At 39.4% G+C, this 25,805-nt stretch overlaps 1 protein-coding gene across 4 annotated transcripts in view; it reads right to left on the bottom strand.

The window, feature by feature from the left end:
• PFKP (phosphofructokinase, platelet) overlaps positions 1-10,033 on the bottom strand; it is a 45,026-nt gene extending 34,993 nt beyond the window's left edge. For all 4 annotated transcript variants that reach the window (XM_030479547.1, XM_030479565.1, XM_030479555.1 and 1 more), the window contains exons 1-3: positions 9,923-10,033; positions 9,580-9,782; positions 856-929 (exon numbers count right to left, since the gene is read on the bottom strand). In XM_030479547.1, coding sequence (XP_030335407.1) covers positions 856-929; positions 9,580-9,664 — 159 coding nt within the window. In that variant the 5' untranslated portion in view covers positions 9,665-9,782; positions 9,923-10,033. The remainder of the gene's footprint in view (positions 1-855; positions 930-9,579; positions 9,783-9,922) is intronic.
• Positions 10,034-25,805: the final 15,772 nt, after the last annotated feature.

The following is a 25,805-nucleotide window of genomic DNA, read 5'->3' as shown; positions in this document are numbered from 1 at the left end:
AATGTTTATTATGATTTGTAATTAGCTTGAACTTCTAAGGAATTGTATGGGAATTCCAGTGTGAACAGAATGACTTCCTGATCCATTATTTACTGTATTGTTTAATCTGCAAATTTTATAAAAATGGAACATTTCCCTCATGTGGAAGTCTAACTATAACTTAGTCTGCTAGTAAGACATACATTCATACATTATTTTGGCATTTACATTAAACTCATTATTTCTCCATATCAAGTAATTATTATGGAAGTTAACAATCTTCATGCACATACAGTAATAAGCTTCAACCACAAAATTCAGGTGCAGGTTTTCTGGTGTAGTCTTTTTTGTTTGTTAGTTGGAGTTTTTTCAGTTACAACTTTAACAACTATAATACAGGAAAGACGGCACCAGCCCGACAGTACTCTTGGTTTTGACCAAGTTGTGTAATCTGTGAAATGAGGGTAATGGCACATCCTTACCATACCCTAGGAAAATAGATTGGGGGAAAGTCAGAGGGTTAAGAATTAGAAGTTTAACTAGATTTCGGAAGGTATTTATAAAGTACATCTAACAAGTACAGAGGTACATAGCTCACTGCTGGGTAACAACCACCTCTGGTTTTCTCAGTATTTCCAAGCTTCTAGTGGCACATGAAGAATTCCATATATTTAAAAAATTGCCTTTAAATGAAATAGTTTTAGCATATGCCTCATGAAAATTACTTTCCACAAAAATAAGAAAATTAAATAAAACAGTGATATGATTAAATGACATGTACATTTTTTTTTTATACTATTCGTTTTCCATGAGGTGCCCACAAAAACTCAAGTATAGTCATTAGACAAATACAGAATGAATAAAACAGAAACTAACCTCATAAACAAAATACACTTTGGCTTTTACATAGATTCCCATACGTACTACTGCACGCACAGCAGCATTCATACCTGGGAAAAAAAAGCAAAATCACATTGTTACAGGTTATCAGGGTTTGTTTGGGTTTTTTTTTTGCATACTACAAATTTTCGATGTCTTTAAAAAAAAATTGAAGCATTAATTCATTCCTAAAGACAATGATCAGCATCTATCAAAACAGAAATTTGCTTAATGACAGTGCAATCAGACCATGAAGAGTGCAGAACTATTTGCTTTGTTACAATAATTATGTGGATGCCAGTACGTGTGTTAATCAGAGATTAAATTGCTGCTGATTGTAAAACAGCATTGTAAAAGTAACAGCTACCAAACCAGAAACAGAAAATAGATTTATTTCACAATAATGATAGGTTTTCTATCTAAAATGTAAAATGTTCAACCAGTTAAAATTCAACTTCTTCAAAGGAGAAAATATACTGTAACAGTTCTTTTTTCTAGGCTTTCCAAAGTAACACAGGTGCACACACAGTACTTTGTGGGGAGCATAGACAAAGCTGACATAGACAGGTGCCCACCTAAAAAGACAGAAGTAGCAGTAAGCTGCTAAAACAAGAAATGCTGCATGGATTTATTTGACAGAAAGTGCCTAAATGCCACTTTGCTTCCCAGAACTGCAAGCTCAAATGGGAATTCCCTGCTCACAGACACCTGACAAATCAAACTCCTGTAAAATCTTCCATTTAAGTCCAGTGCTCAAACATTTAACCTCCTGAGCAACAACAGAAGTTCTACTGGTCCCCCTACATAGGTCAAATGAATTTGTGTTATAACCCATCCCCTCCAATATTGTACTACCTTACTCATTATTCAGGAAGTTTTCAAAAGTAATAAACTAATTGCTTCCATACCACTTAAACAGACACAAGAGATGATGCAAAGCATGAGGACAGAAACAGTAGTTGAGCTACACCACAAAAAATAGCCTTGGCACATGAGTTGAAAAGGGATGCCAGAAACATGACAATCCAACATACTGGGCACCAATTCTCCAAATCTATTGCACTTAACAGCAAAGTAGTAGGTCAGCTTTGCTGTTCAATGTAAGTGGTAAGCGTTCACCTATCTGGAGATATAAAATCTGTAACTACAATATATAAACCTACAACACTGTAAGCTGTAAAGATTTATTCCTACAATATCTACCATTACTGGAAAAAATACTGAGCTATAAAAGTTTATCTGTTTGAATAAAGAATGAGACTGAGGTTTACTCAAACATTTATTATTTTGGGAACATAACAAAAAGTCCCTGAAGTTGCCCAATGCAAAAGATGAAATTAAATTTGCCAAAATCAGAAGTTGCTTTGCTGTTTGCATAGGTGTCACTTAAGATTAAAATCACGAGTAACAGTGTTTTCACATCAGCAAATAACATCAAGAATTCTCTGAGCCAGAGTCAGCCTTGTGGCAGAGCTGTAGTTTTCAAATGCCAAGAGAGCTAAAAGCACAGCTTTAGACGATGAACTGGATGATGCCAAACTAAAACAGAGAATCTCATCTCATCTGACAGGCTGTACTGAAAAGTAAATTAGCATGCTGAGTCTCAGATCAAAACAAACCTACTACACGGAGTGAACTTATCTCCTCAGTGAAACAGTTTTCATAACAAAATGAACACCCTCACCTCTCACACACAATGTCCCCTGCAAAGTCCTTTAACTTTATAAAACCGACAATTCTTCACTGCACTGCCACCTTCCTCAAACACAAAAGACATAAGCACAAGCTACTCCCACCATCAAAGCCCACAGTTTGCTTCTATTAATACGCATGTGCAAGAGGTTTGTTGGGTTTTTTTTGGTGGTGGTGGTTGGTAAGGAGGTGTTTTGGTAGTTTACTGTTTGGGTTTTGGTTGAGTTTTCATTTTCGTTTGGAGTTGGTGGGTTTTTGTTCTTTGTTTTTTTTTTTTGTTTTTTGGGGTTTTTTTGGGGGGGCATTGTTGTTGTTTGTTTATGGAAGGAGGTCTTTTTAGAGAGAAGAAAAACATCTTATATTCTGTATTTGGCTGCGGAATTCTCAAAAAGCAGCTAAAAGGTTCATTTTCTGAATGGAAAAAGTTCATCCTCACCACACGAGTACTACTAAGAACTGCCCTTTTAATAACCTTCTGTTCTTGAAGTTCAACTTTGTCAGCTCTCCTGTTTGGCACCTGAGAAGAAACATCAAGACTGTTCCAGGTATCTAACATATGTTCAGTTTTAACGATTCCAGTGTTTCGTGCAGCAGTAGTCTCTGTATTCCAAGTATCTAATTAGAATAAAGAAAAAGCATCTATGATCCAAACAGATTAAAGCAGAATAGCTTTGTCAGCAAAAATAAGTACTTAATAAAATAGGAAGACACTAAACATCCATGTCTACCAAGATATGTACTTGTCTTCTACCTGTTCTTGCTCACTTTTCTACTTCATTGGTCATGTACCCTATCTTTTTATCTTTAGCATGCAACTCAATCAGTTATTTTAAAGAAAGGTAGTCACTCTGCTCTCATCACAAATTCTTCAGATCTGCCATACCTTTGTTACGCATATATTAGCCTGCAATGGCTGATTAGGATCAACATTCATACTTCTTGCAAAACAGAGTAAATGCAAGCACTTATTTCTCAAAATGACAAATCCATTAACTCTTTCCATGCGAATATATTCATAATACAGACACATATTCTTAGTGAATATTTTCCAGTTCCCATGTATCCTACATGAAGAATTGGTAAAATTCATAATTTATTTGCTGCAAAAAAGGGCAAAAGCTCAGGAAACAAAAGAAACACACATTACAGAGTGCATCTTATCAGTAGCACCAGTGTAATTTTATAAGTTTATGCAACATACATTTTATTATTATTTGTCAATGTATATTTTGTCTCTTTATACAGAAAAATGACTTGGGTGTCTATCGGCAAGGTCCTAAAGAAGTGGCCTACATTTCAGAAGGGCTGAGGACTGAAGAATGTTATAATTTGATATTTACAAAACACAGAGCTTTGAAGCTTTAAATTTGTATGTTGGCTATCTAAATCTGAATATGCTGCTTGCAGTGATTCAAGTATGCGAATACAGCAAATTTCATGAAGTCTCTGCAGAACTTGTCTAACAAAATATTGTTGTATTTGATTATTTGTGGAGTCTTACATTTCATAGTTATTATGGTAATTCACAAATACTATTGCAATTATATGCTTACCACTGAAAAAGAGATTTACTGGGTTAACTATGGATTTAGTCCTGAATAATAAATATAGCCTGATAAACATAGGATTAGACTAGCAGCTTCAAAAGAAAGCCACGAGTAAAACCGGTATTTTTTTACTAATGTAAGAATTATTTCAGAATTACTTGCTTTTGCATTAAAGCTTTTGACAGCAAAAAAGATTTATTTTGCTCTTTTGTACTCAGCAAAGATTAACTAAACTGCAACTACTGACATGGCTTTACACAATGTCTGAATTAAAGGGTTGATAATTTACTGTCTTTCTTGGTATTGTCTACCCAATTGCCTCTGAAAGCAATAATTTAATATCACTGCTACAAACAATACTGCAGAAATCTGTGAATTATTTTAAAGGCACTCCCTTCCCCAAAAGAGTATTGCTCTCACGCACCTACATCCTGTTCCACATACATATGCGCCACCACAACAGAGGATATTCTACAGTATTTTGTGTTGAAGCCAAGTTTGCCTCACTTTAGTCAGCTAGACAGGCCTTTAAATAACTGTAATAGTAACCATATAAAAGAAAAATCAAAACTATGCATCTTGGACAAGCATCAAGAAACACTGAAGTACCACCAATTTTAAAGATAAACACTGGCTTTAATGCATGCTTAAAGACTTAGCACACACGTTTAAGTGCTACCCTGAACAAAGACCCAGACTTAAAAGAATATATAGCAAAACACACAAACTAAGGAAAATGTCTAAACATTTAACAACTAGAAAGACTTCATTCAAGTATGCAAATGGATAGATATATCAGTAATTTTGTAAGAGCGTATAATCATCTAAAGGAAAGATAAGAAGAAGCAGTCAAACACAAGAACTGAACAAATAATTAAGAAAACTAGCTAGGTTTTGTTCCAATTTGGGTTTAATTTGCTTTTAATTACCTAACATATTTTACTGCATATAATAACAGATTCTAGATACCTGAATACAGTTTTTCTAAACAGTAACACTGTACGAGATCAGAGCATTCTGCTGAATATATACAATAAAATTACATACCTGCATACATAGCTACGTACGTATCTCCTTCAAGATGTAAAAAAAAAAATCTTGAGACTAGTTTCAACCATAAAATCCATTAACTATAGAAGCACTTCCTCCAAAATATAGAATTCATTAGAATAGTTACACTTATCCATTAATAGCCACATTCCTCAATTTTACATACAAACTATACTACTACATATGTGAACACATATATATGTATTTTATATAGATATCTATATGCACACACATTATCTGGAAAAAGTGCCTTTAGAATTCAAAACTCCTTGAGATTATCTTCAAATTACGTAAATTAAATAAACTCTGTAATTTGAATGACATAAAAGGAATGTGGGGCTTTTTCTTGTTTGCAATTTATTTGTCCATTAGCAAATTTCTTTTTCCACCATTTGCTAGCAAGACAAGATCAGTACATCTCTAGTACCGTATCAGATATCTTGCCATGTTCCTCAGAAGCCTGTAATGCTTCAAGAGAAGTACACGTAGCTCTTTGCTTCCACAGTCATGGTCTGTGGTACTTTAAAACATGGAATACAAGAGACTATCGGGTTTTAGCTGTTTCTAAGCTCAATAATTGCTCCCTAAGTGGAGATTTATTATCTGTTCAAGGGCAAAATTTCTTCAGGACAAGAGCAGTACATCTACACTACTATATTAAATATGCCTTGAAATGTTGAGAAGCCCATAATGCTTCAAACGTAGAGATACGTAAATCTTTACTTCAACATTCATGGTATACAGTAGCCCAGACCATTACCACAGAATCCATAGGCCCCTTATGCTGTCTTCCACAACACTAGATCTTTGAGTTTATCTCAAAAATAACATGGTCACATTCAAATAATCTTGAGCCAGTAAATTGGGCAGTGGCTCAAAGTAGCCACAAACACATCATTCCTCAATAGCACAATCGCCTGTTGTCAGCAGCTTTCAGATGACACTGCTCCTGCTGCCCAGCCATACCTATCACAGTCCTAGAACAAGCAGTCTGATTGGAGGTGAAATGAAAATAAAAGTGACCTACAGCAGCCAAAATTGTCTGTGGCAGCCACTGGTAACCCGCATAAAATACAACCAGGGTACTTCATGACCTGAAGCAGACTATGGCCAGAGTCCCACACATTGAAAGCAGAAGTATGACTTAAAACCCATTTATTAGTCTACATTTCTGAGCTGCAACCACTACAGTTTAGAAATAGTTCAGAAACTGAACTAACCCTTAAATCTTCAGAATCAATTGTCAAAGCTTTTGCCTCTCAAGGTACTTGTGATTATGGTGGAAATTACTTAGTTTAGCTCACAATTTAAGAGCTGGCTAGCTGAAGTGATGGACTGCCAAGTTTAGTATTTACATACATTAAGTATACAAAACGCAAATCTTTTTTTGCAGTTAAATAAGCCACTGATAAATTCTTTAACTCCACCAAACAAAAGAATATACCTGTGTTTAAAATACAGTGACTAAACCATAATAGTTCGAGTATGACATATAGACATTCTATTGTCTTTAATATTCCACAGGTAGTAAAAAGGAAAAACAAAAAACCCTTTCAAGGAAATACCACAGATGTCAGGAAGTAATTTAAAACATAACATGTCCTATAAATACAAAGGCTTGTGTAATTTACATAATGCTGCTTCTAAATTATTAAGAAGTATAGTAACAGCAAAGGTAGTACCTTCATTTCAAAACAGTTTCAAGCATATTTTTTCTGGGTTGAGATTTGCGGCCAAATCTAAATCAAGGCACCTGTTCATGTGAAAATTATGTGTTTACTGAAACACTAATAATGAGTGTTCTTTCCACTCAGTTTCCTGTGAGTTTAGTTTGCATTACAGATATTCTGAGAATTTCTAGTGTCTAACAAACGTAAAAGAAAAACAACCACCCCAACCAACCAACCACCAAAAAAAACCTTACCACCACCACCCTCCAAAAAACACAGGAGACTGGAACTTTTTTCTAGTATTAGTACTTTTTTGCCTACTTCAGTACTAGCAGTTTTGCCTCACCTACAGTTTGCTTGAACAGCTCTGCAATAATAGCAACATATTCCCTTCTGCTTATACTGCAGAACTTCAATTCTCTCAAACATTTGCCCTACAGAAGGTAAACGACCTTGACAGGGCATGACTCACCCCATCCCTTGTTTAACTCCTAACCTACCATGCGAACAGACTTGATGTGTATTTTACACATCTACACTGTCACCAAGATCATAAGGGTTATGAACCTCGACTGTGTTGCATGAGTCAGTTGAAATTATCAAGGTTTTGGTTGGGTTTTTTTTTCCCCTTTTTCTTCTAAGTTAGGACAACACCACTGCCTGCAAAACAATGTGGAAGGCATCCAGTTTACTCTGTTTGGTCTTTGTGACAATCTCACTCCTCAGAACAACTTTCACAAGCTGTCACTTTTTATCACTCCACGTAAATGTGCTTCAGAAGCAATATGCCAGAAAACAAAATCTAGATGTTACCCATGGATTCTGCAAGTCCTTTAAATGCTTTAATTCACGTAGTCCAGATTAATACTTTATAAAAAGAGATACATCTGCTGCATTATATAATCTCCAGCCACGCGGAAGCAAGTTGCAGGGCTCAGCCTCTTGCTGAACATGCTACTGCTGCTTGAAGCAAAGCTCTGTCTCACTTTAAAATTAAAATGGCGATTTGGGGACCAGACCATTAAAACAGAGATGCCTTGATTCATGGTCCCTCCTAGAATCGTTTAGCAGTGGAACTGATGACACTGAGATCAAACTGTGGATAAAACTCGAACAAGTGTAACCCCACTGAGCGGCAAAAGAGAAGCCATTCAGAGGCATCGACTTGCGTTTTCTTCGGAAGTGTAGCGTCTTCCTCTCCGATTGCTACCAAATCCCTTCCACCCCTGATTAGTTTCAGATAATCCCAGGTAAACCCGGGGGCTCCCCGTTATTCCTGCAGCCAGGGGGAGGGAGGATGCTTCTCCCAGCCCAGATGACGCAAGGAGGCGGAATCTGCAGCGACTCGCGGCGGATCACGTACACACCGGCGGTGGGGAAGGAGCGCGGACACACTGGTCCATAGAGGCTTACACCAGCCGCATGGACGCGCTGGGAAGCGAGGGGACAAGAGGCGGCTGCCTGCGCCCGGGAAAGCGGGCAGAACGCCCCAGCCACGGATGCGGGCTGGTGCCTTCACGTCCCCGCGTAGAAAGCTGGGGAAACTGGTCATTAACTACCGAGCCGAGACAAAAAAGTAAAGAGAGGCTTCCCCCTCCCCCCATTCTGTTCACAAACGCGAGTAAGAGTGCCGTTTCTTCTCTAAGTGAAAGTACTTTCGAGACACGCTCCGCAAAAAATAATAATTATAAAGAAAAAAATCGTCATTTAAGGGAAAGCGCTAAAACCAGTCATCACTAAACAACTCTCCTGGCAAAAGCAGAGAAAAGTCCTCTCAAAGAGCACGGAGTACCGCATATTTGAAATCTTAATTAACTGAAACTTCAACCTATTAACATACATGAGATTTTCTGGTAGAAATGAGGAAACGAAAGTGTAGGAAAACGACTTTATGACTAAGTATATGGGGATCAAGCCTCTTTCCCTCTTTAACGTCTACAGGTCTTTTGCTCGCCCTGCGCTGTAGCAAGCACTCCCTCTATACGTAAAGAGATTTCAGGAGGTGAAGCACGTTTCCAGCACACTCCTACGGGGCTAGACAGTACACTACCATCTGAGCGTTCTAAATCATGGGTAAGAACGTAAGTGTTCCTGGTGCCAACATGAACTGAAAAGCAGATGAGGCGAGGGCTGGCATGGCCCCAGCGGCGCAGCCAGCCTCCCACCGCCGTGCAGGGCAGCACGGCCTCCTCCCGCTCGCATCAGCCGCCCGCTCTCCCCCCTCTCCCCACCATCTCACGAGGGGTGAAGACATTTTGGTTGTAAAAGTTATCAGAGCGCTTCTACCTTCTCCCCTGCAAGGCAGGCTCAGAGGAAACGTCTGAGAAAGGATGAGGGTATGGTCGCAGCTCAGGCGCCCAGGCCGCGCAAAAGCGATTTATCTTTTAAATGCTCTTAATAAGAGAGACAGCTCGAAGGCCATCACAGGAAGAGGAACCCGAGGATCACGGCAATCTCGTGTGTCCCACTCCCAGACCCCCTTTCCATCCACCATCCCCACGTGCCCCTACCGGCGTGGCTTCCCGCCGCCGCCACCCCAGAGCAGCCCATGCTTCCTACTCGCTCCTCGCAGGCGCTGCTACCCCCACGGGCTCCTTCTCCAGCCACCCTCAACCCATCCCCGAAGGGCTCCTCACCGTGCCTTTCCGCTGCCCCCATTCCCCGTCGTGTCCATGGTTTCTTCCCCCTCCCCCTATCTTCTGTCTCTCCTTCCGCGGCTCCTTCCCTTCATCTTCCCCCCCGCGAACGGCGTGAGCAGCTACCTTGGGCATCACCACCGCTGGTCAGCACCCCGATGGCCTTCCCAGTGCCCGAGAGGTTCTCGAAGAACTTCGGTTGGTGATCCATGGCGCTGCGGTGGCGGCACCGGCGGGCGAGACGGAGCGCGGTCGCTAAGGGAGCCCCTGGCCGGGGGGTCTGCCCTGCTGCCCGGCGTGCGCACTCTGCCCGATCGAGTACCTAGCGTCTGCGGGAAGAGAACCCGAGAAAAAACGGTGTAGGTGCGTGTTTACAGACAGGTAGATGAGGGGAGGGGGCGGCTGCGGGAAACAGCCCGGGGTAGGGAGAGAAGACGAGGAAAGAGCGGGAGAGAGACGCAGCCCTCACATCGCAAGCAGCCACCCGCCTCTTCCCCACCGTGCCCGCCGCCGCTTCCTCTCCCCGCTCCCGCTGACAGCCCAGCCCGGTGCCGCCCTCCGACACCCCTTCGGGAGCGGCGGCTGACGGGCGGGCCGGGCGGCCAATGAGAAAGCGAGCTGCCGCCCCGAGCGGCGCCCGTTGCGGCGGGCGGGGCCGTGCAGTTACGGTCGGAGGGATGTGGCAGGTGGGGGGGGGGGGTAACGCGAGGCTGAGGGAGCGGTGGAGGGCGGGGCTGCAGGTGGGGGCGCGGGTCCCTGCGGTGCTCCTCCTCCGGCGGCGCCCGAGGCGGGGGCGATGCGGGAACATGGCTGGCGCGTCGGCTGGCGGCAGCGGGGGGGGGAGGCAGGGAGCGCTGTGAGCCAGAGTTAACTCATCCCTTCCGCGGTAGCGGCTGAGGGGCGCCGCGTGTTCTCGTCTCGCGTGTGGGCAGCCCGCTCTGCGGGAGCGCTGCGGCGGACACCCTTGCTAGGGCCGCCGTCAGGGCCCCGCGCGCTGGGGCTGCGCTCTCCGAGATCAGGGTGTCTGTGCCCTGCGCCGGCCGGGAACGCCCGGCCCAGTCCGGCCCGGCCTGGCCGTCCCGTGTGAGCCTTGCCGCAGGCCTGGCGGGCGGGTGGGGGTGCCCGACTCTGCCTGGGGCTCGAGGGGGAAATCTGTCTCCAGCGTGTCGGCTGCTCCTGCCCGACTGCTCTGAGGCGGCCCGGCCTGCCCTGCCGCGCTCAGCTGTTGCTCTGCTGGGAGCGAGGAGCACAGTGAATGCACAATGAGCGAAAGGAGTTACTTCTGCCGTCGCCTGGCAGGGTTTGTGTTACAGAGTCTGCTCCACGTATGCCGTTGTCAGGCAGGGAACCCAAAGGCCTAGAGCTCTGTTCATTGTCTTTTTGCTCCTCTCATCCGTTCTGGGGTATGTTGCTGCTGTGGCATCTTGAAACTGTAGCAGACGTTCAGGTGGCAGTAGGAAAAGGAAGTTACCTCCTGTAAGTATTTACAGCTTGGAGACAAAGGTTGAGTCTAAGGAAGTAACAGAGGTAAAGCAGTTGGGAGAAATTACTTTAGATAGGAATCCCAGTCTTTCTGCCTTCCTTTTTGTTCTCCTGTTGTGCACTGATGCTTTTTCTTGGGGAGTGCTTAGTACTGGTAGAGAAATGCTCTCTTAAACTTTCTGTATTGTAACACTGTATTGGAGTACAATAGAATAATTGTGTTGATCATAGCAATGTAAGAAACAGCTTAAGACCCCGATTTTCTCAATTTAAACAAGTAAAGCCATATTATCCCATATGCTTTGTGGTACTTAGCGTAGGTAAAAGTATTTGCAGAATCAGGGGCTAAGTTACTTGCCCAAAATTATATAGCAAGTCAGGGAGAGAGTCAGGAACAGCAGCAGAATGCTGACTCATGTTTTATATTTTAATTGCTGTAATAATTACTGGTTTTATTCAACATCTTCACATCTTAGTTCATATTGTAAAAATATACATGGTCATCCTGTCAGCTTTCACACAGACACATGCAGAAGTACAGTCATTTGAGTAGTTCAGTTGAAACTACTCACAGATAAATGTTTGAAGAAACCATACCTGCAAATAGATATTTATACCTACTATGTGGGCAGCTCACATTTGCAGATCTACTCAGAGGCTAAAATGAGTGTAAGATTTGATAACAGAAAAGACTCGTAGCCAAAGAGTTTGCATACCATGAACAATAGTGATTCTACAGGGGAATTTACTGTATTCTTTCCTGAATCTAAAGAACATTCTGAGTCATAGTTTATAATAAAGGTGAACTTGTATTTTAGAAATATGTAAACCCACATATACTCTCTTTAAAGGCTTCTGGTTTGAATTAGAATCACATTAGTTTCTTGGAGAGTAGCTCTGCAAAAGATAAATTAAGGTCTTTGAGTGATTTGTGACTTGATCCAAAGTCTGTAAAACCAGTAGGAAGGTCTTTGGTTAGTGTAAAATATTATGAATGCTTTAAGATCATGGACCAATGATAGTTTGTCATTTGAGCAACTCTGAGAAAGCTTTGCATTGGTTCTGGTTGGCTTGGTGCAGCTACTAAATTTTTTAGAATTGGCTTACCTTGTTTTATTCACTACAGCTAAAACATTTACACTTTGTCTGTAGGTAGACTTGTCCCTCTTGCTTTCAAATACAGCCTTGATGCTAAGGAGCTATTATTTTCTGAAAGTATTTTTTTCCTCAAATTGCCTTATGGGGCATTATGAACTTATGAGTGATGTATTTTTTTCCCCACCCTTGTGTAACTAGGAAGCTGCCTATGATTTCACTGTTTTCATCATTTATGCAGCTACTACATTGTTCTTCAACAGATCTGTCAGGAAAGAATTCTATTTTGTCTGTGTCAAGTCATTAAAGTAGAGGTGGGAGGAGAGAAAGAGATGTGGAACTGTTTGTTCCTGAGGCTGTCTTGATATATTTAAATATCTTCCAGCAATACAATTGCCTATAAACTTTAAAGGAGTGACTGCTTGGCTTGAGTATTGAAGATTGTTGGGGTAAACAGTCTTATTTAACCTTGTGGGATATAGTTGCAATGCAGCTAGGTACACCTGTATAAATCATACTGGCACATAAGAGAATAGGCTCTTTTGAGATATGCAAACTGATAATAAATATCCAAATAAAACCTCAGCAGGTGATTTGCACACTACATTAGGCTCTTTAATTGTCCTCTTACTGTAGTACTAAATAGAATCAGTTTACATGGGATAGGGAGAGGACAGGAGGGTTTTGACTGTTCCCTGATACTGACCATTGCAGATGCTTTGCTGCATCCTTGTGCCATTGCCCATTTGTTCCCTGTGCCATCTAGATCTAGTCTATTTGCTCATCTTTAAGTCTTATCACTACCTAAGAAATCCCGATTGACCCTTTAAATATACTTTGGTTTGCTACTCACCTCAACTTTCTGTGCCAACATCATTACCCATGCTGCATTTGAACTATAAAACAGTTCATATCCTGGATGTAATACCAGAGATGCATCCAGTACTTCATGATTTATACAGGTGTACCTAGCTGCATTGCAACTATATCCCACAAGGTTAAATAAGACTGTTTAGCACAACATCTTCCATTGAAATGAAGTTAAATTAGGAAGAGCAAGTCATGTCCAGAAAGAATGAGATTATTGCATGAGTAACAGAGCTGAATGAGTGGATTTCCAGCCAAATGAAACTACTTTCTGCAGCTAGACCTTTCTTTCATATGTGGATTCTGTGGAGTCTAGTGGTACGTGAGCCCACACTTCAGGTTTGTCTGAGGTGCTTGTAGGAGCTGTCTCTTCTGCCCAGCTGTCATTTTTTCATGAGACTTATGAATCATAAAGACAATTAACTTTTGCATATTCAACTTTTTAATATTATTAAAAAACAGGCAGAGAACAGAGAATGAGATGGAAGGATTTATAGAAATCTCAGCATTTTAAAATGAAACAGGCTAGTCATGGAATGCACAGATTAGCATGAAAAGAAGGAAAGAAGAAGTCATTGAGTTATCATTTCTGGGCAGATGGTGACAGTGATTTCTTGAAGAAAACTGACTGTTCTCTTCCATTAATTCTACAATATTGCACGGCCCTACGTGCTGCATATAAACTCTTCTACTACTTAGTCTCTTTCCTATTCGTTTTCATGCTTCAATTGTGTCATGCTAACAGTATAAATTTTGTAATACAGGGGCTGGATTCGGTGTTGTTTTGTTGGTTGGTTTTGGGGATTTTTTTTTTTAGTTTCTCTCTTGCATAATGACAGTCCTAGTGACACTAACATACGCAAGGCTCTCTTTATGTTAGAAATTTAAGGTGTAAATGAGAGGAAATCTAGAACTAGTGTGGTACAAAAGGTATAGCAAAATCTCCAAGAGATTCAAACAAGTTGCTATTGGAGTTGGTTGAGAAAGGAAGGGAGATGAAAGCAATGGAAAGATAACTCAGTTTTGAGAAGAATAGTTAAGTCTTTTAATAAATATTCAGACAAGATTTTCTAATGTATTATTTCTGGTTGGTACAGATTTTTTTTAGGTAGAGAACATCAATTAACATAGCCTTGGAGAGAAATTTACTTAAAACTGACCAATATAGACATTATAGAAAAGGTGGTGAAAATGTTAATGTTACTTCACAGTAGTAATCTAAAATTAAAATAATTTTCTCTGTAAAGATGGATGATGTCCTGGTTGGCTGCAATATCAGCTTTTAAAAGAGAGAGAGTCATACCAGTGGTCTATGAATATGCCCATTTTATACAGGGACAAAAATACTTATTAATGTACTGTAGCAAGCGCAAGCCATTTACACTGCCCCCGTTAGCACAAGGCGTGGGAGAGGGGAAAACTGTCAACCATAAGGATGTTTTATTATTTCCAGTGGGGGATGATAATGTAAAACATCACCGTATTCATCATGAAGGAAAATCACATACTCAACATCAGCTACAACTTTTTCTTGAATGTCAAATGGCTGTTGCTTTGAATTTGCCTGACTTCAATTGAGAGTTTAGGTACAAATCCAAGGCATTGATGAAATTCCCACTAAAATCAAATGGCAAGACTTTTTAGTGGTACTTGAATCAGGCCTTGTATAAAAGAAAAGCACAAATATAATCCCTGTGTTTACTTAATTATAACTGTTCTTTATTAAAAAAAAAAAGCAGTGATTGAGAAGTATTTTTGTAGAAGTTATTTCCTCCACAGTGTTTCCATCTCAGAATCTGAATGTAATACATGATAATAGCAAATTAATTCCTAGCTTAATTAATTAATTCCAATATATTTTGAATGGAAATGTAACTTCGAACCCAGTAAGTATTGTTCAGCTCATACTAGCTTTGAAGCCTCCAGGTTTTTATGGAAAACATTCTGTAAATACTTACATGGAAAAATAGCTATATGGAAAAAGGGTCAGTGTGGTCTTTAGGCATGTTAGTTGTTTCTTCCCTGATAAATTCATGTCTTTTCTTAAATGACACGTACTAAAATTTCTAACTTGTGTTCAGCAGGTTCATTATGTGGCATTATTTTTCCTTCCTCCTGCTGCCAACTGCTAAATTCACTGTTCAGTGCCACCAGCAAACAAGTATTATTACCATGCTATATATTTCTAGGTTATCTAACTTTCAAAGTTTGATTCTTGAAAAAAAGCCAAGTTTTAAGCCCCTAAAAATGCATCTTTCTGTGGTTTGACACAATCTGAAGTCCACTTCTTAATTTAGGATTGTGTTTTTCTTGTTTTATTGGGTAGGAAAATTCATGACTGAGCTAAGTGCCACCCAAAAATATTGCAGATCAAAGAGGATTTGTGTTATTGTGAAAGATATGTTGTGTCAGATACACAAGGTTTGGAAAAAAATGAACCATGCTAGTCATGCATGTATCATAATTGCTCAGAGTTTAAAAAAGTCTCAGAAACAGAAAAAGACACTTCACGCAAAGGAAACATTGTGCTAATTAATTGATCAATGAATCATACAATTGACTAAGTTATTTCTTCTGATTTGGGGGGGAAGAATATGAAAGTCTTTCTTTCTCACCTAGAAAACTTCCACAGTGAGCCATCATTTGGCGCCACAGGATAATTTGTAAGCTTGCTGTACTATGAGCTACAGAGGGTATGTGTCAGCTTGGGAAATGGGTAGGGTGAATGTACATGTTCAAGGTCTGCATTAAAAGGGTAGTAGACTAATCATGGTATAAGCAGAATGTTGTACTTCTGCAGTGTTCTCTTAAGTAGTACAAATGATCTTAAGATATCAAGGAGAATTACTATTTATGTGATGCGAATTATGTTTATTTGCTCTAATGCTCAATGTAAAAATATTAACAGTAACCTTAGAACATTGTCTAGAATGCAGAACTTCTTTCTTATAGATGAGTGCCCTAACTACTTGATTATTAGGTGGTATTATCCTTTGTACAGGACTTCTGGATTAGTGAATTCTTGTAACAGCTTCAGTATGAGCGTTGGAGTGTCCTCATCCTGAAAAATGTCTTCCTGACTGATAGGGCAGATTGTGGAGGAAGGCTTCAATGTACTTGAGCAAAACTGATCTCAGGACCGTCACTTTCTGGTCATATGCTGTAATTGCTAGGCCATATTATAGAAGAGGTGAGCACTGTGTAATTTTACGTGGAAGTCACTTTTGTTAAAGAGTGGATGATATTAAGGAGTTCTCTGAAGATCTGTTATATTCCTCAGGAGAGTTAGGTTGGAAAAATGCTTAGTCTTTTGTTTCCGGAAAGGCATGAATACAGGACACACAACTAAGTGCTTAGGTGGATTGGGGCCAAATGGACATTTTGTCCTAAAGCTGTCTCTGATTTCTTCCCTCAGCAGAATTCATAGAAACAACTGCAAGGGAAAAAAAATCTGAAAGAATTTGGAAAGATAAAGAAGAATTCACATGATTTGTATAACTCAGGGTTGCTTAAGGAAAGAGTAACCTCTTCCTCTCTTTTATGACTTTGGGGATCATTTTTATGTGTAAAAGAAAAACAACCAAAAAACACAGAAATGTTTTTCTACCCAAAATTATATACCCACAATTATACTTCAGGAAGTGATACCAGTAGTAATGACCTAATCTAATTTAGTTGGTTTGATAAGCGTAACTTCATTTCTAAATGTAAGCTTTGATGTTCTACAGACATCACAATGGTTGTTCCCTTCCACAAAGACTTGAATTTTATAATCCCAAATTAACATGGCAGTATAATTAAGGTAATATAAATATAGTTACGCAGTTACTGATATGATGAATTAAAAATGCAGTCAGTCCTCCCAAATATTTGTATATGCAGCAGGTCCCATGATGCTGGAGAATTTTAGTTTATCTAAAATTAAACTAATTGAAACTGTGGTTTTATGATTTGCAGTCTTTACATGTTTGATAATGCATAAGAGTTAAACAAGTGAATTTGGTCTGTATTGCATTGTAAATAGTGAACTTCCTTCTTACTGTATGTTTTTGCATAAGTTATAGTATTTATGTTGCTTTAATTAGCACTGATAAACAATGGATTTGACAAATATTTATCTTGGGATTCTTCTCCCTTTGAGGATAGATCTCACTCTTTGTAATAGAGGTTATGCATATTTTTCTTTGCAGTTTTGTGGCTTGCCTGCAAATGGAAGGTTCTAGCAGTGTTTAAAATAACCTGGGTGGTTGTGGAGACTTCAGGCAGCCATTAGTGATAGAGTGCTCGGATGGAATGATATACGACTGTACTTTTTATTGTTGCTGCTATGACCCTAGTCCTTCAAATGCTCTTATTATGCAGTGTGGTATCTTACTATTGGACTGAAAAATGATTCAGTATTCAAAATGTCTGAACCTAAAGAAGACATTAATTTGGGGGATTGTGAGGTGGAAGGGGAGCATAACTGGTGAAAATGAAATGTATTCCAGAGTGTACAGGGCATTTGTGTCTCCTCCACAATCTATCTGGGAAGAACAGTGCCACAAAGTTGTCTTTCTGCAGGACTGAGGAGACTAAAAGAGCAATTTTGGCAGTAAAGTAGAGAGTGGGGCCACCATTAGAGCTTGTGTATCAGCAGCCAGCAGTTTCTGAGAGAGATTAAAAGTACTTAAAGCAATAAAGTTAGGTATTTGGTCCAAATAATTTGCACTTCAAGAAGCAGTATTCACCTTTGATTTTTTTCTTTTTTCTTTTTTTTTTCTTATTCTGTTATGGTATTGTAAATAATACGTAACAGCAAAGATGATTGTTTCTTCAGGTGGACATATTTATTTTTACTTACACTGTTTGCTGTTCAGTCAATACTTATTTCCTAGTATACACTTGTTGTCTCACTTTCTCCCTACTCCAGCCTTCTTTTTCTTCCTTTCCTTTATTTTCCTACCATCCATTTTACTTTGCTCCTCCTTGCTTTTGCTGCTTGTAACTTCCTTCCCACCTCTTTCTTCGTCTTAATGCTGAAATTAAGAAGAATGTCAGGAATTTTTTTCACTCCCATTGATAGTTTCAGTGTAGTAGTTGACAGGTACAAATTTCATATTCTTGCTTCTAAATATTTTTTATGACTGAATTGAGATCATAACTGATGATAAAAATATGTAATGTTTCCATTTGTGGAATAAGAAAAAATGGCCTTTGATAACTAGCAGAGTCATTTTCATTTGTGAGATGCCAGTCTGGATGCCTTATGAAATGTTGTCTAATTTCTTCCTGTGAAGGGATTTAATAGTATCTTCTTGTTTCTCCTTGCCTGTGAAATTTTAATAGTTAGCAGAGATATATTTAATATTGATTTCTTGTAAGAATGCATTTGTGCACATTCTTTGCCAACTGTGACACCAGAAATAGTCTTTATCTCACATAGAATCAGAGAATGGTTAGGGTTGGAAAGGACCTTAAGATCATCTAGTTCCAACCCCCGTGGCATGGGGAGGGACACCCCGCACTAAACTCTGTCGCCCAAGGCTCTGTCCAACCTGGCCTTGAACACTGCCAGGGATGGAGCATCCACAACTTGGGCAACCCATTCCAGTGCTTCACCACCCTCACTGTAGAGAGCTTCTTCCTTATATCTAATCTAAACTTCCCCTGTTTAAGTTTGAACCCATTACCCCTTGTGCTACCACTACAGTCCCTAATGAAGAGTCCTTCACCAGCATCTTTATAGGCCTCTTCAGATACTAGAAGGCTGCTATGAGGTCTCCACGCAGTTTCTCTTCTCCGGGCTGAACAGCCCCAACTTTCTCAGCCTGTCTTCATACGGGAGGTGCTCCAGCCCTCTTATCATCCTCGTGGCCCTCCTCTGGACTTGCCCCAACAGCTCCATGTCCTTTTTATGTTGAGGACACCAGAACTGGACACAGTACTCCAAGTGGGGTCTCATGAGAGCAGAGTAGAGGGGCAGGATCACCTCCTTCGACCTGCTGGTCACGCTTCTTTTGATGCAGCTCAGGATATGGTTGGCTTTCTGGGCTGCGAGCGCACACTGAAGCCGGCTCATGTTAAGCTTCTCATCAACCAACACCCCCAAGTCCTTCTCTGCAGGGCTACTTTGAATCACTTCACCCTACCTGTAGCTGTGCCTGGGATTGCCCCGACCCAGGTGTAGGACCTTACACTTGGCTTGGTTAAACTTCATAAGGTTGGCATCGGCCCACCTCACAAGCGTGTCAAGGTCCCTCTGGATGGCATCCCTTCCCTCCAGCGTATCAACCGAACCACACAGCTTGGTGTCGTCAGCAAACTTGCTGAGGGTGCACTCAATCCCACTGTCTGTGTCACCAACAAAGATGTTGAAGAAGACCGGTCCCAACACCGATCCCTGAGGGACACCACTCGTTACTGCTTTCCAACTGGACATTGAGCCGTTTATCACAACTCTTTGTGTGCGGCCAGCCAGTCAGTTCTACATGCTGTAGCACAAAAAAAAAAAAAAGGACAAACCCAAAACTGTACACACATTGGAATTCCTTGGAATTCCTTTGATAAAGAAAATATTCATTTCTTTGATTGTTTATACAAATGACCTTATAAGTCCCTTTATGATATATTTTAATAACACCATTAGAATCATTATGTGAAAATAATCAGTATATTGTGAATAAATTGAATGGTGATTGTTTTGATCAGACATAGATGGAGCATGTTTAATGTTTACAATTATCTTAAGCTTATCGTTTACCTTCCAGGAAGGCAGCGTTCTTATATATTGAATGCCTCTATTTGCTGCTGAGACTGAATGCCTCACACAATATCTTGTCTTTAAAATGAATGTCTCACAACATTGCTTTAATGACTGTTATGGTACAGCTGTCTTCAACTTTTTTTCCAGGGGACTGGAAGGTCCATGTGACTCACCTGTTCCTTTGTGTCCCAGGGTAGTATGTGGCTGTACTTTGGGGTATGGTATAGCATCTTGCATGAAAGGGAAGAGTGACAGCTACAGGCTATAAACATCTGAAGATTATGTGCATGGTTAGACTGCCAGCTGAGTTGCAGCTGCTCTGAAAATATTTTTGTTTTAAGGAAGAATCAGTGTAGTTTTAAAATCTTGGAATCCTGAGAGGAAACTCTTGCTGTGCAGCCAGCAGGGCGAGTAGCATGAGTCAATGCAAGATTTTGATGAATGAGCAAACAGAGATCACTTCATAGTTTGAAGAGAGTCAAACTCATGGAGTACCTAGATGTCTAGGGTAAAGAAAAAGAAGGTTCTCAATGACTACTTTGCCTCAGTCTTCACTGACAAGTGCTCTAGCCACACCACTCAAGTCTTGGAAGGCAGGTGCAGGGACTGTGAGAATGGAAACCTTAGGCCCACTGTAGTAGAGCATCAGGTTTGAGATCATCTTACGAACCTGAATGTGCACTTAAACAGGGAAAGTTCAGGTTAAATATAGAGAAGTTCTTTACTGTGAGGGTGGTGAGGCACTGGAACAGGTTGCCAAAGAAGTGGTAAACGCCCCATCCCTGGCAGTGTTCAAGGCCAGGTTGGACAGAGCCTTGGCTGACATGGTCTAGGGTGAGGTGTCCCTGGCCATGGCACAGGGGTTGGAACTAGATGATCTTAAGGTCCTTTCCAGCCCTAACCATTCTATGATTCTGTGACTCTAAGAATCATTAGAAGCATGGAGAAGCTAAAATCACTGGAATTGCAGTCATTTTCTTTTTAAATGTTAGGGCCAGGATTTTCCCGAAAGCCATACACATGGACGAGATGCCACAGTCTATGCTGCTGTAGATGATGTCATCAAGTTGTAAGATGTTGCTAGGGAGTCAGGGCAGTAGTGAAAATGAAACAAGATAACTTGTAGATTAGGTCTGACAGTAGTCAGCAGGTCTGGAGCAGCAGTCCCTTACATGGTAACCTCTGGCAGCTGTCAGTCAGCAAGTGCTTGGAACAAAGTGTAATAAATGTCCTTAACAGGAAAGATGTAATACAGGCTTTGGAGGGTGAGACAGCTGAGCACATGTCCAGCACAGGGATCATGTTATGGGGGGAAATTTGTACTCTGTTCCTTTATAATGGAGCTAATTCAGTTTTACAACCACTGTAGTCTCGTAATGAGTTCGCATGGTCGTGTTCGCAGTGCAGGCTCTAAGCTGGTGTGGGTTAGGGCTTCCATGTTAAACTTCATTTGCATGAGATAACAGTTATCGGAAAATTATAAAATGTTTCTTATTTCCTTTTTCTCTGTGCCACTCATGATGAAAGTGCAGTTTAATAACTTCATAGAAGTTTGAGGTAGAAATGGTTGGATTGGCCACTTGTCTGATACCACAATACAAAATTATTTTCCATACTTTACCTTCTAGTAACTTAGTATTTCATGAACAAGCGTAACTGTTAAAACGGATTGAAAGTAATCTTTATTCCCACAGTTACTGTTATTTTGAGATGTGTGTGAATAGTAACACTGTTGTTACCAGTGCTAAGTTAGGGATACTGGGCCATTTTTTTTCTTTTTTTTTTTTTTTTTTTTTTTTTTTTCCAGGAGAGGCTGTTTTTATCAGTGACTTGAATATGTAACTTTAGGTTCTGTATTACTGATATTTATTCTTGAATCTAAAGCTATAAAATAATTTATATTCCTGTGAAAGATTCAGCTGTCTTCAGTTGTCATTCCTCTCACTGAAGACTACTCAATATTGTAAGCACTATTTTTAGTACGCTTGGCCACCACTGTTCTGTGATCTTTTGTGTCAGTGACCTCCGCCACCATCCATGTTCCTGACTCTGTGGAACCACCCCAAGATAGGTTCATTTTCAAGTGACTTTGCTCACTTGTAGTGCTGGTTGTATATGAAATGTGATAAGAAGCACATTGCTTCCCTTATAAGATATAAATATAAACATGGAAATAGGATAATAGTATCACATTGTCAAGTTTTATTTGCTTTGCCTCCTGTCTTCTGATTACAACTTCCCTTTCCCGTAAAAATCCATGACATGCACATGGTCTAAAATTTCTGTATGCTACAGCTTTATGGTTTAACAGTAAAAGTTAAAAAGTAGTACTTTCATTCTAGCCAACAACATTAACAGCTTCATGACAGGAAAGAGGAAAGTCTTATCATGGGAGGAAAGTCTTATCTTTGTAATTTTAGTAGTATAGACATTGAGAGCCATGTGTCCTGTTACCATGACAGTTTTGAGGCTGAGGATAGAAAGAATCCAGAATCTGCTGTGCTGAACAAAGGCTAAAAGTGGTCTTCTGTGTTAGACTACCACTTCTAGATGGGAAAGCTGAGGTTCCAGGTAAGCTCAGTATTTCTGACACTGTCTTATGAACTCAGATCACTGATGACAGAATTTTTTTCAAGACTCTACTGCAAGAAAGGCCTTACTTGGAAAAGGATTTGGTATCTAAGCTAGACTTTTCTAGTTTATTTTTCTGATACACGGTCATGGTGTATGCAGGGAAAATACATGTGAAGCAGGAAGAAAAGTGGGGTGAGAATATAAAAACACAACCAGACAGGAAAGAGCTTTTACCATATGGTACAGCCTCTGTTGCAGAACTGCTGTTCAGTTTGTCAGAAACAGTGTTTTTACGAACTGGTTCCATTAGGAATAAACACTTAGATATTCCAAGCTGGTTACAGATGATAGGGCTACTATTAACTTGTACTGAACTTGAGTGTTGTTTCAAGAAGTGGAAATTTAGTAATGTTATAGTATCACAGTGAGTGAAGTAGTAAAAGTGAATTGGAAGGAGCAACATGCTTGTTATAAAATTCTGAATATCTTTTTCTCTAAAACTTTTAGAATTATCCAAAGTAAACTAAACATTTTGGTTTAGGATTATTATGGCAACAAGATTGTTACATGAAGAGTGTATTGTTAACAAAGTCCAATAAAACAAAACAAAATTATCCTATTTTTAAAGCACCACAGAGTATTAGAGTTTTGATAAACACTGTGGAGTCTGACTCATACAAGCTTAAGCTCTTTAAGCTAAGTAGCAAGCTCTCTGTTATGATCACGGAAGAAGGTGGGTTCTCTGGATTATAATTCAAAGCAGCTGGGTTTTTTTCTTATTAGCTACAAATAGCTTCCCTAGTTTGTGACAGTCCTTGCTATAGCAAATTGGTTTTTCCTCTTGTATGTCTCAGAATGAAGATCTCGTAAAATGGCAATTCAGGGCTTCTTTATTCTGGTGCTGTAGTTAGCTGAGAATGTTCACAGCACCATGTAGGTCTTTAAACTGAAAGCCATGCATTCTTATTATATTATAGAAACTGGTATATGGTGCTCGTTTCTCCTTGTTTTCAGCCATAAGATCATGTTAAAAGCTGATACAGTAGTGTTTTCCCTTTCATGACTTTGCCTTCTACTGTTCTTTCACATCCCTCTTGAGATTCCTTTCTGCAAATGGAATGTGTGAAAACTTCAAATTTTAAATAACTAATGTATATTTTGTTTGTCATATTCTAATAATGTAAATATCTCCATTTATAATGTCCTACCACTGGCAATGTACCTTTTGTGAGGGAAAGGTTGGATCCACATCCAAACTACTGTAATATATATCAATATCTGCCTTAGAATGCAGTGGATGCAAAAGTACTTCCTCAGTTCAAAGATGTGAGAATTCTGTTCTTTGTTTTAATTTATTATTTGTCTTAGTTGAGTTTATTCATTGCAGAAGTTTGATTTTTGCATTGATTACCCTGTGAGTTCAAGGGGTTATTTTTTCTGCTGGAACACTGTCTGCATTCTCTTTTCACACTGACTTGTGACACAGGTCTCAGCTGAGTGAGCAGCTTCAGATTCAGGTGATGCATGAAAAAGGCAGTGGAGTATGCCATGAAAGATGATCAGAACTTCAGAACTGTGTTTGTTCTTAAACTTCATGACAAAGTGCTAGATCTGAAAGGGTTAATATTGATTACCTGATTACACTTGTTTTTTTAATAAAAGATAAGTTGCTGGTTTGGTTTTTTTCCAAGACATTTTTGAAAGGGGAGCTGAGGGAATCTTGGGGATTTTGGAAGGTCCTATTGAAGTGAAGTGCTAGGCTGCATGTGAAGACTCTAACTAGATTAAAAAAAAAAAATAAAAAAAGAAATTAAAGAGTGGTAAGAAGATGAGGCAGATACAATATTACAGATATTTTTTCTCTTTTCATCCTTGTGCAATCTAAATAAAGTATGATTATTAGAATCTTTCGCAAAGTCTCCTGATTTGTTTTAGCATCAGTGTTCCTCTTAAGTGGCAGGTTGAAAACCAGCACCTAGAAATCTGGAACCACAGGAGTAAGGCTTTTCTCACTGCCAAAAGATGTAACAAAACACTGTTCATTCACAGTACTGCTCCTTTCTCTTCTTCAAAACTGTCAATTTCATAGATGTTATCTTCTTTTACAGGCTTTCAAATAATGAGTGAACTGTTTGGAAAATGTGCCAGTATGCAGTGTTGCCAGTGCTTATTAGATACCATGGGAGCATTTAAAGGTGTTTTGCTATTTAGGGTCTTCTCTATATAATGGAATGCAGAGGGGTTTGTTTCGTTTATTGCTGGTTTTGTCTGTATATATAGTTTTCATCCAGATGATCAAACTGAAATCTTAAAATTTTCATGGATGCTTGTGGAAGCCTGGCAGCATGGCGTTATGGAAACAGTCATATCTTTTCACACATGAACAGCAAGGTAGCCTTGTAACTGCAGTGCAAATGTGTGGTATGAGATCTGACTGGAAAAACATTAGACTGGCATAGGTTCATATTTCCATAACTCGATGAATGTACTGAGCATATCAGTTACACTACTTGATTTCACACTTTTTAGCCTGAAGACAAGATTTGGAGAGCTGTATCTATGATACCTATTTTGTAAAAAATGTCCCCTTTTTTTGTAAAACAAATAAACACAAACATATTTACATGATCTCTTGCATCATTTTTATTAAGTCTAAAGTTATTATAGTAGTTTAGAAAAAATATCCTGAAAAAAATAAGTTAAGCAATTTATATTTTTAAATAGAAACTATGTGTATACTACTTCCTTTAATTTTTAGAAAAATAGGATAATTTATCTTGACGTGATAGTAGATCCTCAAAGTATTTTATGGAAGTTAACTTTGCTAATGTGCTGCTCTTCTTTTGAAAGAGTAGTTTTCAATTCTTTGAAGTATCTCCCTGGATTGTGCATGGATCTCTTGCCAAGTGCAGTGATCATTTGACTGTGAAGAAAAGATTATTAAGAAGTGTTTATTAGATGATTTGTAAAAAAATGACATTCAGTATTATGGCAAGCAAAATGTGAATTGAGAACAAGCATGTAAGGATTTATTCAAAAGAAATTTAAGAAAAAATGAAAAATAATCTTATGAAATCTAATTAAGATTCAAATGTTCTTTGATATATAGAATGAACACTGCTTTTCCAAACAAAATAGGTATCATCAGCTGCATGGCTAATCCTGACCCATGTGATGTAAAGTGTTTCTGAAAAGGCACAGACTGCTATGGGTTTTAGTGCTGAATTGAAATTAAATGTTTTTTAAAAGCCTGTGATGATGCATTGACCTTGAAATGGATGTGGGCCAAAAGATTTTTGTGAGTGAAATCCATAGTGCTTGGTAATGTGTCACAATCCCACAGATCTGTACAGCTTTGATCAGCATTGGGACTGCTTGTATAAAAAGCTCTTCTATGTCTTTAAAATTTCTTAAAATTTTATTTTAATAATTCCTAAAAATTCCTGGAAGTAAAGAAACAACCTACTTACCTTGGCCACAAATTTATCCATTTTTTTGAAGCAGTCTTTCACTATGGATTTATGGATAATGTTAAGTCCAGACCTTAGCTGTTATTTTAGCAGAAAATAAAAGAAAGTGTTAACTTGAA

Source organism: Strigops habroptila, chromosome 1, assembly GCF_004027225.2.
Source record: "Strigops habroptila isolate Jane chromosome 1, bStrHab1.2.pri, whole genome shotgun sequence".
NCBI lineage: Eukaryota > Metazoa > Chordata > Aves > Psittaciformes > Psittacidae > Strigops > Strigops habroptila.
The sequence above is the reverse complement of the archived record's forward strand: the minus strand, read 5'-3'. Positions and strand labels throughout refer to the sequence as shown.